General features: G+C 49.4%; 4 protein-coding genes across 4 annotated transcripts; all 4 read right to left on the reverse strand.

The window, feature by feature from the left end:
- Positions 1-389: 389 nt before the first annotated feature.
- Positions 390-7405, reverse strand: N7478_010356 (uncharacterized protein; the record flags this gene model as incomplete). Its single annotated transcript, XM_056926570.1, has 6 exons — positions 390-503; positions 563-2221; positions 2282-2518; positions 2765-6525; positions 6867-6977; positions 7306-7405. 6 exons carry the CDS (start codon positions 7403-7405, stop codon positions 390-392), a joined length of 5982 nt encoding a protein of 1993 aa, XP_056775940.1.
- A 730-nt stretch (positions 7406-8135) lies between these two features.
- On the reverse strand, positions 8136-10478 carry N7478_010357 (acetate--CoA ligase; the record flags this gene model as incomplete). The annotated part of the gene is made up of 6 exons (XM_056926571.1): positions 8136-8198; positions 8258-8532; positions 8589-8718; positions 8775-9035; positions 9093-10337; positions 10452-10478. 6 exons carry the CDS (start codon positions 10476-10478, stop codon positions 8136-8138), a joined length of 2001 nt encoding a protein of 666 aa, XP_056775941.1.
- Positions 10479-13645: 3167 nt separating this feature from the next.
- On the reverse strand, positions 13646-15213 carry N7478_010358 (M20 family metallo-hydrolase; the record flags this gene model as incomplete). Its single annotated transcript, XM_056926572.1, has 4 exons — positions 13646-13724; positions 13781-14602; positions 14666-14983; positions 15047-15213. The coding sequence occupies 4 exons, from the start codon at positions 15211-15213 to the stop codon at positions 13646-13648; spliced, it is 1386 nt and encodes a 461-aa protein (XP_056775942.1).
- An 820-nt stretch (positions 15214-16033) lies between these two features.
- On the reverse strand, positions 16034-16271 carry N7478_010359 (uncharacterized protein; the record flags this gene model as incomplete). The annotated part of the gene is made up of 2 exons (XM_056926573.1): positions 16034-16100; positions 16150-16271. 2 exons carry the CDS (start codon positions 16269-16271, stop codon positions 16034-16036), a joined length of 189 nt encoding a protein of 62 aa, XP_056775943.1.
- Positions 16272-16319: the final 48 nt, after the last annotated feature.

Genomic DNA, 16319 nt, shown 5'->3' on the forward strand with positions numbered 1-16319 from the left:
GTATATACGAGAGGCGATTAAATAGACCCAATCGCATGGCTAGGTGGGATGAATTAACTACGTTAACTTAATCTTCAAGGCTATTAAATGGTAGGTGATGCTCTTTGACTTGATAACTAGGTGGGTTTAGATGGACTTGCAGCTGGGCTTGAAATTAGACAAAGGAGCCAAGGGAAGATAGTACGTAGCAAGATCATAGGCGGTAATCTACAGACTAGACTACTATGTGGATAGAAATGTCACATATGAAGCAAAAAATTGTTTGAGTAGAATACATGTTCACGTTGGGGATGATACAAAGGAAATTATGAGGAGAAACATGCTGAGATAGAGTTAGACATGGGGATTTAAAACAAAAGATAGACCCATGGATTTTAATCTTTGCAAACTTAGAAACCACCAGCCATGATGGTGCCGTAATAACGTCTGCTTATTTCCAAAGTCTGTTGCATGCGAGCATCGCCGGTTAAAGGTAGACGCAGAGCCGAAGAAGAATCAATGGACTATGAAAAAGCAAGTTAGTAAATTTGGAAATCCAGCAATGTGGAGGTATAATCCTTACCTGAACATCTTCATGAGTCATCCAGCTAGCCAATGTGCGGCTCATCTCCTTGAAAGCAACACGTTCTTCGAGGCCATCCATGCCGGAGCCAGTGCTAACACGATCACCCATGGCTACGAGGGCATTTACCAGGCGGCTCAATCGGGTTGGGTCGCGTCTACCGCGAGGAGCAGTAGCTAAGCGCAGGAAATCTTCGTAGATACCACCGCCAGATGACCAGCCGCGCATCTTGCGCTCGGGCCCTTCACCGAATCCAGTGACAAGTTGGTCAAGGGTGTCGTAGTCTCGTGAGATGATGGTGGTAGGACCGACCACACGACAGAAGGTAGCATGGGCATCGTTCCAGTGTCTGCCGCGGATAAGGCAGTCGACTTCACGGATGGCATCACCACGGTCACGGGCATCGAGGGCCTTGGCAACCCAGATCCATGCATCTGGAAGCTGCAGGTCCGTGGTTAGATGTTGCCAGGCAGAGTCAGGTCCAGCCTCACCCTGGAGTGTAGGGTCGGGAAGGTGAGGGCCGAATCGGGCGAGAGTTTCTTGCACAGCACGCTTGCGATCGTCGGGCTGTGAAAGGTGTAGCAGAACGAAAAGAGCAGGAGCAAGTTCTCCGCCAGCAATGAGTTCGGAGGCATAGTCCCAGACAAGACGATCGGTTTGGACTTGGTTGATCTTGACGGCGTTGTTCTGTCCTACTACTGTAACGAGGACATGGTGGAATTGGAATGATAGGCGGTTGCTCAGAACATCACCGGACAGAGACTCTGGAAGGAGAGCAGCGGGAAGCTCAATAGAAGGAATCTTTGTGTTACCATTGACAGCAGAGTAAATTTTAAGCAGGACCCAAAGTGGAGATTCACGGCCCACGGTATCTGAACCAGGCTGTACAGCTGCACGAGTACCCGCACGGTGCGCAGGGTGTGGGAAAGCAGGCTCAAGACCAGTAGCCAAGTCATCGAGGAACTTAGCAACAGCGGCCTCAATCGGCTCATCTTCAGTAGTCGAGTACCAGAGACGAAGACCAAAAGCCTGCAGCCAGTCCAACTCGAAGCGGTCAGTGAAACCGAAGCTAGAAGCTCGATCCTCCAGCGCACCGCCAGATTTACCCTCACTGCGCAGACCATTACCAGCAACCAACTCGTAGAGAGCACGAACAGGCTCGGTCATTTCAGAGAGAACATTGTTTTGACGCCAGACCTCGATTTGTTTAGCCATATCAGCCCTCGAGGTACCATCCCGACCTATCTGAGCAACCAAGGTAGCAAGGTGAATGTTTTGACTATCCACCAAGGTTTTGCAAGCCTCCTCAACTCTGTGAGAGCAAAGAAGATGAACGGCGCGCTCCTCTGGGGACCGAATGTGATCCTGGTCATGGGCATGTCGGTCGCGAATGATACCCTTCCACAGACGTGTCAACCGATCCTTCTTAATGCGATGAGCAAAATTAGATCGCAGCTGTGGAGGAACACCCGCAGAAATGTCGTCCTCGATATCCTCGTTGAACAGAATGTTGGTCAGCTGCCAGATTAATCGCTCCTCTTCTGTGCCATGGGAAAGCGCGAATTGGTGGATATTGATCTTAGCCATACGGACTAATGGTGTTCCATCCACGCGCTGAATGGTAGACTGCTGCCTTTGGATGTCAAGCATTTCCTTAGACTGAATTTACAGATTAGTGATCATTTCCAACAAGCAAGCCTATGTAAACGATAAACGCACCTCGATGGGCTGATTGTAGTCCATGACGGCCACATCTCTTCCCTCACTGAAGATCGAGAAGCGTTCATGCCAACGGTTACCGGCGCCCTGAATAGGCGCTGTAAAGTCACCTTTGGCGCAAACAATGGAGTCCAAAGGACCCCAGCGGGGTTTGAAGGATTCGTGGAAAGCGAGGTCCTTTAGATCCATAGGGGTGGTATCGTCGGCAAAGGTTTTTGGTTGTTTGGGATATGGCCACTGTACGGAAGAGGAGAAAAAGTTTTAGCTGATATGATCTCAAATTTGGTTAAAACTATCTGTGAGCATGAGAAAATGGAAGTGCTAGATACATGATGGGTAGTACATGGACAGGGAAAGCAAAGAATAGTGAATGTATGCAAGGGTAAATAAAACGTGTACAAAACGTCCACGGGTGTAAACAACGGGTAAACAAAAGATACAAGTGAAAAGGGATCATAGATGGGCAAGGAGAGGGGAGCGAACCTCAAAGCCCTTAGGCTGCGATTTTGACGCGTTCAGCTGAGAAGCAGTGTTTTGCTTCTTAGGCTGCTGCTGAAACAGCGAGTTCATCAAGTCGATGCTGTTGGTGAATCCCTTCTTTGGAGAGGCCATTTTCTCACTTGGCGAATCGTCATTGAAGAGGTGTCGGTCAGTAAAGGCATTTGCCTGTATCTCCCGCAGCGCGTCACGATTCTGTTTCCGAGGGCTTATAGTTCGCTGAAGCTGCTCAGTCCAATCCCCACTAAGGTTTAGACTGGGTTTGGGAGGGGTGCCGAAAGGCCTAAACATGGGCTGGGTGGTATCCAGAATACTGCTCTGGTCATCGTCGTGCTCCACGGTGCGATGAAGGTTGGGGAAAGAACCCGCCATGTCCATTTCCTCATGTTCATCAGATCCAAATATCGAGTCGCCAGATTGTTGGCTCACAGTGACATCGTCGTCATGCTCAATAATCGAACCCGCGGAGCCTTCCTCTAAAAAAGACTCAGTCTCGCCCTCAGAAACCATCTCATGGTCTTCATTAGCCACAGCCTGATTGCCAAAAGATCCAGGAACCAGTTTGTGCTTCTTGAAATCAAAGGTATCATCATCCATGCCAGCCATCGATCCCACGAATGATTCGTCGATAGAAAAAGTGGCTGACTGCTCAAAGCTGACGGGATGATCGCGCTGAGGCTTGGGAGTGTGATTATCAGGGCCTGCACTCATAGTGCTTTGGTCAAGGCTCTCACCTTCTTCATCCTCATCATAGTCAAGTCCATAAGTGGTGAAGTGAGGCACAATGAAAACCCAAGTGCCAGTATCAACTTCGTAGTCAACGAACTCGGTGTCGGTAACCTTCTGAAGACGGTCAATGTGCTTATCAAACAAAGGTCCGCTGGTAATAGGGGCAGGCTTCTTCTTGTCACGGCCACGGGGCCATGAGTTCTCAATACGCAAGGTGGAAGGCACATTGAGTCCCTTGCCCATAGGAGGCTTGGTGGCTTCATCTGGGTAAACAGTAATCTTGCGAAGCCCGATATCAACAATAGTGCCGAAAAGGTCACTGAGATCAGTGCCGTTGAGATCAACAGGGCCATTGAAGGTGACGTCTCCGCAGTTTTGACGACCGACAGTAAAGTCTACAACACGTCTCAATTGGTCACGGCTCAACTTGCTCAGCTCAGCGAAAGAAGGCTGCATCCAGTATTCACCAGGCTTGGGGTCACTGCCAGGAATAGTAACAAGGCGCTTGCTTGTGGTAGTAGCACGAGTAACAGGCTCGCCATTTTCGGGAACAACAGCGAGATTCACCGATTCCATTTCAGGGCGGTCAATGGTATCAATGCCATTAAGACTGCCGCTCTTGCGCGTGGAACGGAGGAAACCGAGTTCTTGAGGAGTTGGCTCAGGGCTCTTAGACTCCACGCGAACAAGCTCACCACCTGACACGCCAGGGGAGGTGGAGTCAAAGCTGACCTTCTTCTTCAGCTTGTCAGTAGAATGAGATACATCCTCACCGTTGGTGATGGGAGCTGGAGATGAGGTAGAGGGACGAGTGAACAAATCATTTCGCAGGCTGCGGTCAATTTGAAGTTTCTTCAGCTTGTCGCCGCTACCACGTCCACTGCCAACTTGCAGGGCGCCCGGAGACAAGACACTGTCGGAGTCAGGGTTGAAAGAGTTGCGAAGGTTGCTGGTGGAGTAACTCTTGCTGAAGCTACGACCAAAGCTACCACCGACACTGCCACGGAGGCTACCACTGCTAGGTCCAGAGCCTAACAAGCTGTTGCTGAACCCAGGAGTGCTGCTTGCACTGGCTGGTGACCCATAGGTGGAGTAGGAGAATCCGTAGCCCTGGTTTCTCTTGGGAGGGGTAATAAGGCGATTGGCGGCCCCAGGCGTCATGTTGTAGACTGGCAAGGGGGTACGGCGTTTCTGTCTCTGGCTAGCAGAGAGCGGGGTGGCCAGAGGACCAGGAGATGGCGCATTGGGGCCTGGAAGGCCAGAGAAAATAGACTGACTTCCATATGGATTGCCATCAAGAAGCGATGAGGTCAAACTGCCAGGAACGGGCTGTTGGGGTTGTTGCTGGGCGGGCTGAGAAGCACCGAATAAGCTATTATTGGCCGGCTGCTGCTGTTGGCTTTGGCTTCCAAAGAACCCACCACTGGTGTTCTGACCGGTGGAGCCTTGACCGAACAGACCACCAGTACCACTAGTAGAACCGAACATGCCACCGGGCTTCGGTTGCTGCTGGCTTTGCGTATTGCCGAACAAACCACCACTAGTATTCTGCTGAGGCTGGCTGGTGCCAAAACCTAAACCACCGCCAGTTCCAGTAGAAGAGCCACCACCGAAAAGTCCTCCAGCAGGCTTTGGCTGCTGCTGATTCTGCGAACTGCCGAAAAGCCCACCGCCGGTGTTTGTAGATTGGCCTCCTCCGAAAAGTCCACCGCCAGCGGCAGGCTGTTGCTGTTGCTGCTGTTGGTTTTGTTGCTGGCCGAACAAGCCACCGCCAGTTGTTCCGGTTCCAGAGGTGTTACCACCACCGAACAAGCCACCGCCGGTACTCTGTTGGGTGGTGCTTGAGCCGAAACCACCTCCAGTGCCACCTCCAAACAAACCCCCTGGCTTGTTTTGGGTTTGATTTTGCGCTCCAAATGCGCCTAGGGTATTCGCTCCAGCCTGTTGCTGGCCGAAAGCCGGGGCTGTAGCAGTGGTACTGCCGAAGGCATTGGCAGGAGCCGTTGTCTGTTGGCTACCAAATCCACCAAAGGCACCTGTAGTGTTGGTGGCTGCTGGAGCACCAAAAGCTGGCTTGTTCTGTTGGGTGTTTTGACCGAACAAGGAGCTCCCAGTGTTTCCGAAGGCACCAGTAGAACCTGTGTTTCCAAATGCTCCACCAGTTGTGTTCCCAGTGCCAAAGCCGGATGGCTGAGCTGCACCTGTGGTTGGCGTACTTCCGAACATCGGGGTTGCAGGTTTGGCTCCGCCAAACAATGGGTTCGAGTTTGATGATCCAAATGCGCCAGCAGTTTGTGTTTGGCCGAATGCGCCGGGTGCACTTGTAGCAGCAGCGCCACCGAAAGGAGTAGTACTGCTGGATCCGAACCCAGTATTTTGTTGTTGAGTTCCAAAGCCACCACCGGTGCTAGAACCGAACGCAGTAGAGCCAAAGGCACCGGCACCCTGACCACTTCCGTTACCGAAGCGACGTCCTTGCTGATAATCGGCTAGTCGTAACTCTTCAAAAGAAAATTTGCTGTAGGGTTGCATAAAACTGATGCTATGATAATTGTTGGTTGCAGTTGAATTGGCGTCCTTCTCGGTGAATGGGCTGAATGGAGTGCTGCCTGTGCCTTCGCAGGGAGCCAGGGCACCTTGGAAGGCAGTGCCGGTGGAACCAAATCCAGTGCTAGGCGTTGTTGTATTGGTTGCTCCAAAACCACCACCACCGCTGCCAAAACCACCAGCGGTGTTCGAGGTGCCAAAGCCGCTTGGACTAGCGGTCTTTCCGAAAAGGCCTCCAGCAGTGTTGGTATTTGTGTTGGTACCGAAGGCACCACCGGCAGCTCCAGTTCCGAATCCACCCCCAGAGCCGAATGCAGTGTTCCCTGTAGTGGCGTTGTTGCCGCCGCCAAACATGCCCCCAGCGGCTGGTGTTGTTGTTGTGTTGGTAGTTCCAAAGCCGCCAGGACGGTTTTGTTGTTGTCCGAAAACTGAACCAGGTTGTTGATTGTTATTGGTGTTGGTACCGAATGCTGGGGAGGAGTGAAAATGTTAGTAAACACGGTCGAAAAATCAAGATGATAGAAAAATCAAAATCAAAATCGAGCGGGAGGCGGAATTGTCAAAGTTCCAAGCTCGAGTGAGTGTGTGGGCCACTCAGACTTGACGGAAATCCTCAGTTTTGCCGATCCACGCTAGCGCCCGTTGTCGTCCCAGCCAAGCAAAGGAAATCGCAGGAAGGTTATCCACGCGACCACGTATATAAATCCCACACCGTAATGACTTGGACCGATCCGTTAAGCCTTGTGAAAGGACGCAACTGAGGAGACCGAAAAGGTCGCGATCGCAAAGCTCTGTCGTCTTGGGCACGTACCTCCACCGCCACCGGAGCCGAAGCTACTGGTCGTGTTACCACCGAACAAGCTCCCGCCAGTGGTTCCAGTATTTCCAGATCCAAAAGCAGGGGTGCCGGTGGATCCAAAGCCTATATGGTAGGAGGGATCGCGGTCAGAGGGACTGATCTTTCAAGCTAGGACTGGTGCCCCTTCTCTTGTCGCGGCATCGCTGAGCATCGAGTAAAACCGCGGTAAGGTCTGTAGTGGCACGGCTAAGGAATTCATAGGTGTGATATTAGGAGTGATCCCTTGCGCGTGTCATGGCCATGGCGGGTCGACGTCAGGAGTACCGGATTGTTGTCGAGAGCAGAGCGTCCAAGGGCGTAGCAGAACGAGCAAATCAAGTTGGAAAGGGGGAAGGTGTAGAAGAACAATTTGGGGATGAAGCAGCGCAAAGATATAAATTGTAAGACCTACCTCCTCCAGTATTATTATTGGCGCCGAATGCAGAGGAACCAAAGCTCGAAGCCTGGTTGTTCTGCCCGAACCCTCCTCCACTTCCAAAGCCGAAAGACATGTTGTCGGTCGGATTCCGAGGACGCTATGAGTTCATAAGGTGGGCTCGTGCAGGTGAGGAAGACGGTAACGTCGTCAACGATGGGTTGGATGACAAGAAATGCGCGTGGAGGAAGAGAAAGGGAGAGAGAGACGCGACAGAAATAGTAAAGTCAAGTTTGCTGAGGCAGAGCACGATTATGTCAGCACGGGCAACAGTGATCCGTCACGTGGTTGGTGCCTTAAATCGGATGCGGCTTGGATTGGATTCATTGGTGCATCTTGTATGTAAATAGCATTCATGCATGATCGGAATTATGCAAAAGTATGTATCTTATGTATCTCAAAGCATGATATCTATGGATATGCATTCATGCCAATCAATGGTGCCCAGTGAGCTTTACATATACATTTTTAGGCGGCGATTCACATCTGTTTCGTCCCGAACTACGAGCTTACGGCTATCAATTTTCTTTTACAAAGTCGCCTGTCTTTGAATCCGGGACACAAATAAATTGAAACAGCTGCCCGTTAGACTGGTAGGGAATCTCAAATACACCAAAAAGAAGCTCAAACCCGGAATTATGCAGGTAATAAAAGGGAATCTCAACCTCCCGTCGGAGACTGCTCTCGAACCAACTGCAGAGAGCAGAATCATTTTACAGATTATTTGGAACAAACAATAATCGAACAGAATACCAAGACGGTACTCTTTTGAGATATCATTATCGTAAATTTCATTAGTCGCTCTCTCACTTCTGACGAGCAGCATGGACGGTCGCGATAATTGTGTCAACAACGGAGGGGTCAGAAAGCTATTAAACCAATTAGCATACCGGAATGAAATGAGAACAAAGAAAATGGAAGATCTTACAGTTGAAGTATCACCCAAGCTGTCCTCCTCGCCACTGAGGATCTTGCGCAGAATGCGGCGCATAATCTTTCCACTGCGGGTCTTGGGGAGATCATCCACAACGAAGACAGCCTTAGGGGCAGCGAAAGGACCAATGGACTTGCGAACTTGCATGACCAGATCCTTGCGCACCTGGTCGTTTGTCTCATTACCCTCCTTCAGGGCAACGAAAGCATTGACAGCCTGGCCGGTCAACTCGTCAGAGATACCAACGACAGCAGCCTCGGCAACCATGGCTAATACAAGTTAGTGTCTTTTTCATCTTCAATTTTGGAGTTGACAGGATACTCACGGTGCTCAAGCAAAGCAGCCTCAATCTCAGCTGTGGACAAGCGGTGGCCAGAAACATTGACAACGTCATCCACACGCCCGCGGATCCAGTAGTATCCGTCGTGATCACGACCAGCGCCATCACCAGTGAACTAGATAATTATTAATAAAGACAACATCGAGGAATTAGTGGGAAAGAATGACATACGTAGTACCCCTTGTACACATTCAGGTAGGTATCCATGTAGCGCTTGTGTGCACCCCAAACGGTACGGGCCATGCTGGGCCAGGGTTGCTTAAAGGCCAAGACACCCTCAACGTCGTTTCCAGTGATCTCCTCACCAGAGACTGGGTCGATAATAGCAGGCTCGATACCAAAGAAAGGCAGAGAAGCACTACCAGGCTTGGTGGGGGTAATACCACCAAGAGGAGTGATCACGTTAGACCCAGTCTCGGTTTGCCAGTAAGTCTGTAGCGTAAATAATTAGTAAAATTCACAAAGTCATATCCTTCGTAAGCTACTCACATCGCAAACATGGGCCTTTTCCTTGCCAACAGCTTCGAAGTACCACTTCCAAACTTCGGCGGCAATAGGTTCACCAACAGAGCCCAGGATACGGAGGTGCTTCATCTCATGGTGAATGTGCTCATCACCAGCGCGCTTCAACAAACGGAGAGCGGTAGGGGCAACGTAGAATTGAGTCACGTCGTACTTATCAATGACATCCCAGTAACGAGAGCAGTTGGGATAGGCGGGAGTGGATTCGAAAACAACGGTAGCACAACCCAAAAGTAGAGGTGCGTACACGACGTAAGTGTGGCCAGTGATCCAACCCACATCACCACCGCAGAAGTAGCGGTCATCTTCATGGATATCAAACACGTACTTGCCGGTCATGGCAGCACCCAGCAGATAACCAGCAGTAGTGTGCATAACACCCTTGGGCTTTCCAGTCGAACCGGAAGTGTAAAGAAGGAACAGAGGATCCTCTGAGTTCACAGGCTCTGGGGCCAGATAGTTAGGGTATTTCTCAACCTCCTCGTGCCACCAGATATCACGGCCTGGGGTCCATGGAACCTCAGCGCCAGTACGCTTGTAGACAAGCACGGTGGAAACACCAGGGCACTGCTTGAGCGCCTCGTCGACAATGCGCTTGGTGCCAATGACCTTACCACCACGCTTGCCCTCATCAGTAGTAATGACAACCTTGGAGTTGGCGTCATTGACACGATCACGGAGTGAGTCGGATGAGAAACCGGCGAAAACAACTGAGTGGACAGCACCAATACGGGAACAGGCTAGGAAAGCAATGACAGCCTCGGGAATCATGGGAAGGTAAATTCCGACAGTGTCACCCTTCTTGACACCGCGCTGCTTCAGAGTCCAGGCTACTCGAGAAACCTCGCGCAGAAGCTCGCCGTATGTAATAGTGCGGCCCTCATTGGGCTCGTCGGCCTCATAGATGATGGCAACCTTATCGGGGTTCTTCAACGCATGACGATCGACACAGTTGAAAGAGGCGTTCAATTGACCCTCAACGAACCAGGCGTTGTCGCCGTTCTCGAAGGAGCCGTGGTGTGTGGTCTGAAAGTCTTTGTCGAAAGTGAGCAGCTCACGAGCCATGCGAGCCCAGAAAGTGTCGGGGTTGCGAATTGACTCTTCATAGAGCTTCTTGTATTCATCGATATTCTTCAGGTGGGTGCCAGTGGGGTGCTTGTCGTGGAAAGCTTGGGGAACGTGGAAGGTGTCGACCTCGTGGGCCTCGAGAACCTATTCCGAAGTCCGGATTAGCAATCAGATGGTCCACATCCCCAAATCAATGTGAGTTTAGACTTGAGGTGTCTAAATCAAACGGCAAGTGAGAAATCTTGCAAGTGAACTTACCACGGAGGGTTTAGGGTCGGCCGACATTATTGTGATCACCAATGCTCAGGGAATTACGAAGAAAGAACGCAGACCTCTAACGGTTCAGATGGTTAGGAGATAATTCCGGGGAGAAGAGAGTGAGGGATGGTGGGGAGCTCATCTCAACTTACTTTGGGGGGAGTTATTTTTTTTGAGACGACGGAAAGTGAGAGAGAGTACAAGAGTAAAAACAACGGGGGATCCGCGACAGTTTAGTAGTCGGTCCATTCACACCATTGCCCACACAGCCGGACAAGTGGAGATCCTGTTCTTGATTTTCCATTAATACTTTTTTTTTTACGGGCTGTCAGTATTCCCAAAGTTTGGGTGGGGCATGGCTCATCTGTACTTTCGTACCCGGCTTTAGCCCTCCCCCGCTTGCGTTGGCTCGGCCATCTGGGATCAGCTGGTATTCGTTTTACCAAAATTACGCCCCCTCTGGATCTTCTCTTGGTATCAGAAAACCCGTGGAGTTGTCGTCCAGAGCTTGGAGCTCTACAAAAAAGGCAAACTATGATCGCATCAAGACCCTGGATTATAGCCGAATCCGCCTTAGGTCCGAGTTCCGAGTATGCTGTATGCAGTATCTCGGCACGAAGCGGTTCAACTTGCTAGAGAATTCGATTTTGATATGTATGTATCCGCAATCTAGATGGAATACCCCCCGTGCTAATTGAACCAGGGTCTTCGGTGTACGAATGCTGCAGAAGGAAGAGAACCAGCATGTACTAGTACACATGATTCTCGGGTTTTTCCCCAGTCGCTTTTAAGTCCGGCTTCATAAGTGTATCTTGGCCACTCCACAGATCCCTGTAGACCTGCTCTTCGTATGTTACTCGTTTCTCAATTCATCTAAATAGGCAAAAGACAAAAGCACCTTATGCTACTACCAGTATGTAAACCCATTACCCCGTAGTTATTTACGAGGCTAAATAAGATAAGCGGAGTTTTGCGCGCGCAACTGCCTTATGCGGCATGGACCGTGCATCCTCGCGAGTGTCAGGAATGTGGTCCTTACGACTGCGACGGGTGCGGTTCAACTACCCCAACAATTAGTCCAGACCATTATTGTATCCCGCATACGGCCAGGCACCACGTTCACAAGATAGTCTACATCGGAACCGCACCGGGAAAAGCCCTTACACCACCGGGTCAACGTGTATTTCTGTTGTGACTGCGAGATCATGCGAGCCAAGAGACGAAGTGGTTTTGGGTTCGGCCATGCGGGGATCAATAATTGGCTCTTCCGTTGCTCCGGGGAAAGCTCAATATTAGGTCATCCTTCTTATTTCCCCCACCTTCATCCCGCCACCATTTGTCCGAACCGATCGAAATCTATAACAGAAATACTCTGTTCCTGGATTTCCTGATGTTGTGAGTGAAAAATCTCAGTCCAGATGGTCAGCAAAATATAGAGATATGAAGGGCCGAGAAGGTCGGGTCGAAAGAGATTGAATGGTATTGATCCGTGGAGCTGGGTCGACATCGTGCAGAGGATCTCGCCACTGCCAGTGGGGTGGGTGTCATGAGTTACTGTATAATATACTACAGTATAGTCTATGGGCTAGTGCAAGTACTCCGTACTAGTAAGTTCGCCTGGACACTACATTAATTGATCATTCCGCAGCCTGGGCGGGTAGATTTCCATTTCCATCCCAATCCCGAAGCAAGTCAGGCCGAGAACACCGGGATCCCACTCGTTGTTCCCTCCCGCTTTGTGTGCACGGCCTGTGGGGGATGTCCAGCCTACCAGTCGTGTGATTTGAATACCGAACAAAGTTTATTCTTGTTTTTATTGTTCCTGAGCGGGTTTGTTCGAGGATCTAACCAAATCTTTTAGATTAACACGTTCATCATCTCCCCTTTATATACGACCTAGCGACTAGTCAGTATTAGCACATAAGTACCATAGTGGGGTACCATGGCACTAGACAGGCGCGGTCAAAGGTCCGTAATTTGCCAAAGACCCTAGTAACGGATTGTGGTTAGCCCGAGTTCCCCCCTTTTCACGATCCATTGCCAGAAAGTGGGATATTGTGGGGGTGGGAAAAAAAACAGAAGTGGCAGAAAGAGGGGCCCTTGGTGTGTACATACAGTGTCTGGGCAAGATTCTGGTAAGACACGACTTTCAAGACTGTCGAAGCGATTCGCGATCATCGGTTGCATTGCCAATGGGCTCTGGAGACTCCCACATTATCTAATTTGTACAGTGGGGAAGACACTTTCTGCTACTGTAGCACCGATGGCAGCCGACGTCGTGTTCCAACTGCAGGGTTTGAGATTTTCCACAATGGTATAGTTTGATACCTACATGAGAATCGGGAAATCAGTGGGAATACGAGGATGCACCTATTACATACTGTTTTCTGCGCTCGTTAAATAACCCCTGTCCATCCATCCTGGTCGAGAGGCCAGAAAGAGAGGGGCACGCACTCGAACAAAGAATAAGCTCCACACATTCATCCCACTTCGTGCCCCAACAAACTTCGCACGCCTCGGACAAGCCGGCGTTGATGCATCAACAAATTCCACTGAATAAAATACGCAAAATACGCCTGTAATCTTCAGTCCATCAATCCAATGTCCAATGATACGCATGCCAATTGATTTGTCGTGGGGCAGGATTGAACTATCCTGGTTGTGGGCTCGGTAAGTATAAAGTGGAGTGCCGAGAAAAGACCGTGTTATCTCCTTTGTAGCTCCTTTGAATCCCAAAACCTCCCAACAGAAATCGCGATCACTTAACTTACTGTATTTGAAATCAAGATTTAGTGTAGTGTGTCATATCTATTTAGAGACCTTCTAATTGGCTGCCTCTTGGTACATTATGTAGATCATGGGTAGGGATAAAGTGTCCGGAGCAATGACATCCAATTTCAATGCGGCTCATGGAAGGACTAATGCAAGATTTATTATCTCTTTGGCCCTAGAAGCTGACGCCACATATATGGAAACATGTGGAGACTGTCGAGGATAGGTGAAAAACAAGCTCGATATGGATCCAGTAGTGGGGAAATGCGAGGGAAGAAGCGAATTCCTACCATACAGGGCGTTACTTGGCCCCTTGTATAGTACTTCTCAACGGTGTTACAACTTTATGAAGAGCTAAGTTTCAAGGTTTCATTACCAAATGAGGCTCAACTGTGGCGTCGTGGAAATACCTATGTATTGATCTATAGATTCAAACCTTTGCCCGCTTTAGACTGATCGTAATGGACAACGGCTTCGAGTAGAGCCTGGGTCCCAAGTGCGCTATATACACAAATTAGTACGACTTACTACTGCTTGTTGATGAATCTGTCACTTACCAGTCTTCTGGGGAACAATACTCTGTTGGGTGGTGACTAACACCATCTTTGCAAGGTACAAAAATCATCGCGGTCGGACAGTGCTTGTTAGTATAAACGCTATCATGACCCGCACCGCTTGTCATGAGGATCGATCCATCGGGTCCAACGAGGCTATCCGCGGCGGCCTTGATAGATGCGATGCAATCCGGATGGAATTTCACTGCGGGAGAGTCGGTATCCAGCGTCCAGTTGAATGTGACGCCCTTGCCATCATGGCTTGCAATGTCACTGAACGCTTTTAAGCATTCATCCTGGACAGCATGGACAACGCTATCATCTGGATGTCGGATGTCCAGCGTGAATGTGACATCAGATGCAATAGTGTTGGTAGAGGCATTAGAAGGAATCTTGACGATGCCGGTTGAAGCCAGTGCATCATGGCGCTTAGCAATGTCGTTCGAGGCCGCAATCATTCTGGATGCTGCTAGTAGCGGATCATGGCGAGCACTAAGAGGCGTGGTTCCAGTGTGGGCATCCTTGCCCTGAATTGTGAATGTTAACCATCGGTATCCCTGAGCACCCTGCACAATTCCAATTGAACGTCCATTCGCGGGAAGAATGGGGCCTTGTTCGATATGCAATTCGAAATGAGCACCAAGCTTGAACCCATTCACGGCATCGCAGGGGATTTCACCCATATATCCGTGTCTCTCGAGTTCAGATCGAAGAGTTATATTTGGGTCATGGATATCACGCAAATCCCAGGCCTTCTCGATGGGAATTGCCCCAGCCCAAACACCAGAGGAGCACATTGACTTCGGGAATCGAGCTCCTTCTTCGCTGCAACATTTCAAACTTTGGTTAGAAATATGGGCAGAGTCATCTCTAGTATCATGAACTTACTTCGTCCAGTTTACTACACCCACATCAAAGTTGGTCTGGAAGCTGTTCTCCTTCATAGTTCTCAAGACCTCAAGTGCCGCCATGACGCCGAGAATACCATCATACCGACCACCTCGAGGTTGAGTATCTAAGTGACTACCCATTGCGATCATAGGATCAGATGACTGAAGTTTTCCTGTCTGACGTGCAAACATATTGCCCATTTGGTCAACGGAAAGAGAAAATCCCAGCTTTTGAACTTCCCCAGCAAACCACGCCCGCACGCGAGCATCGTCGTCATTCAGAGTTAAACGAGCCATTCCTGTTTGTGTCGGCTTGCTAAGGGCATATTAGGGAGATAATTTCGGCTAGCAAGGACATCTGAGATAGGCAAGTACGTACTTTCCATATTTGTGTGCCTCCCCCCATTTGCAGGTTTCGTGCAATGTTTCTCTGAGCCGATCGGCGTTGATTTTGAGACCTGAAATCGACTGCAGCCGAGAGGATGTAGAAAACCCCTTGGTCGGAGCAAATTGCAGGGCGCGTGCCACGCGTCGTGTTGTATACATATTATACCGAAATCGAGGTAAAAATGGCCTGCCTAATCCAAGAACTTGAAATAAACTTTGAAGTTGAAATTCAGATGGCTGACTGGGGTGTTTCCCTGTGATGAACTCAACACCTTGCTAATTATACAGACCTTATTTTACAGACGGCACTCGACGCCTTCTCTGAACAAGGGTGTATGGATATGAAGTGGAGCGAAGATATTAATCCACTCAAGCCAGCTCCAACAGTGACTCGAATTCGCCGAACGATCACCTGGTGGTTTGTATTGAAGAATTGAGTGGCGGGACAAAATGGACAGAAGGAACATCGGCAGCGACGCCTTCCCGCAACATCTACAACTTTGGAGCCCACCAAAAAAAAATCTGTTCGGAGAGAACAGGGGCCGCATTCTTGTGTTCTTCGAATCCAGATTAAGTTTTCTGGTCGCGATCGAAAATATTTGGTCGATATTAAAATTGTATCTTCTCGGTGTTGGTCAATGAGTTTGAAAGTTTGACACGGAGCCGAGCCGACAGGTACAGTACAGAATCGAGCCATAAACCAATATAACCATCCACATAGGCATAAAGCGGCCAATACCCGAAATATCACACAGATAACAAACAAAAATCTCAATCGATATCAATCTAATGAGAATCATTCAACACTTGAATAATTGCACAGCCCAAAATATATATAAAAAAAAAAAAAAAAAAAGAGCAACTCCAAATAATGAACTCCCCCATGCAAATCCTCCTTACCGGGGATACCCCTTCCCCCGGCAACAACTGCCAAAACACTGATCTCCTGGAAATGGTTAATACTCATGCTTAAATACAACTAAGGTGCAGGAATACCATTGTAAGGAGCCGGTGTACTTGCTGCCCTCCGTCTAGAAGATTGAGCACTGTGAAGGGTTAGAGGACATGACGCCACCAAAATCGAGAACACCTTACTACAATGTTCTTATGGAGTCGGTTTCATAATCTTTTGATTTAGAATCAGAGTCATTTGTTGGTAGAATAGCCCGGACTTTCTCCTTGAGGCTTTCAAGTTTTCCGTCTTCTTTGCCAAACATTTTGGTGGATATTGTACTGGTGCAGGTTTACCACAACAGATAGTTTCA

Source organism: Penicillium angulare, assembly GCF_028827245.1.
Source record: "Penicillium angulare strain IBT 27051 chromosome Unknown utg000007l_segment0_segment0, whole genome shotgun sequence".
NCBI lineage: Eukaryota > Fungi > Ascomycota > Eurotiomycetes > Eurotiales > Aspergillaceae > Penicillium > Penicillium angulare.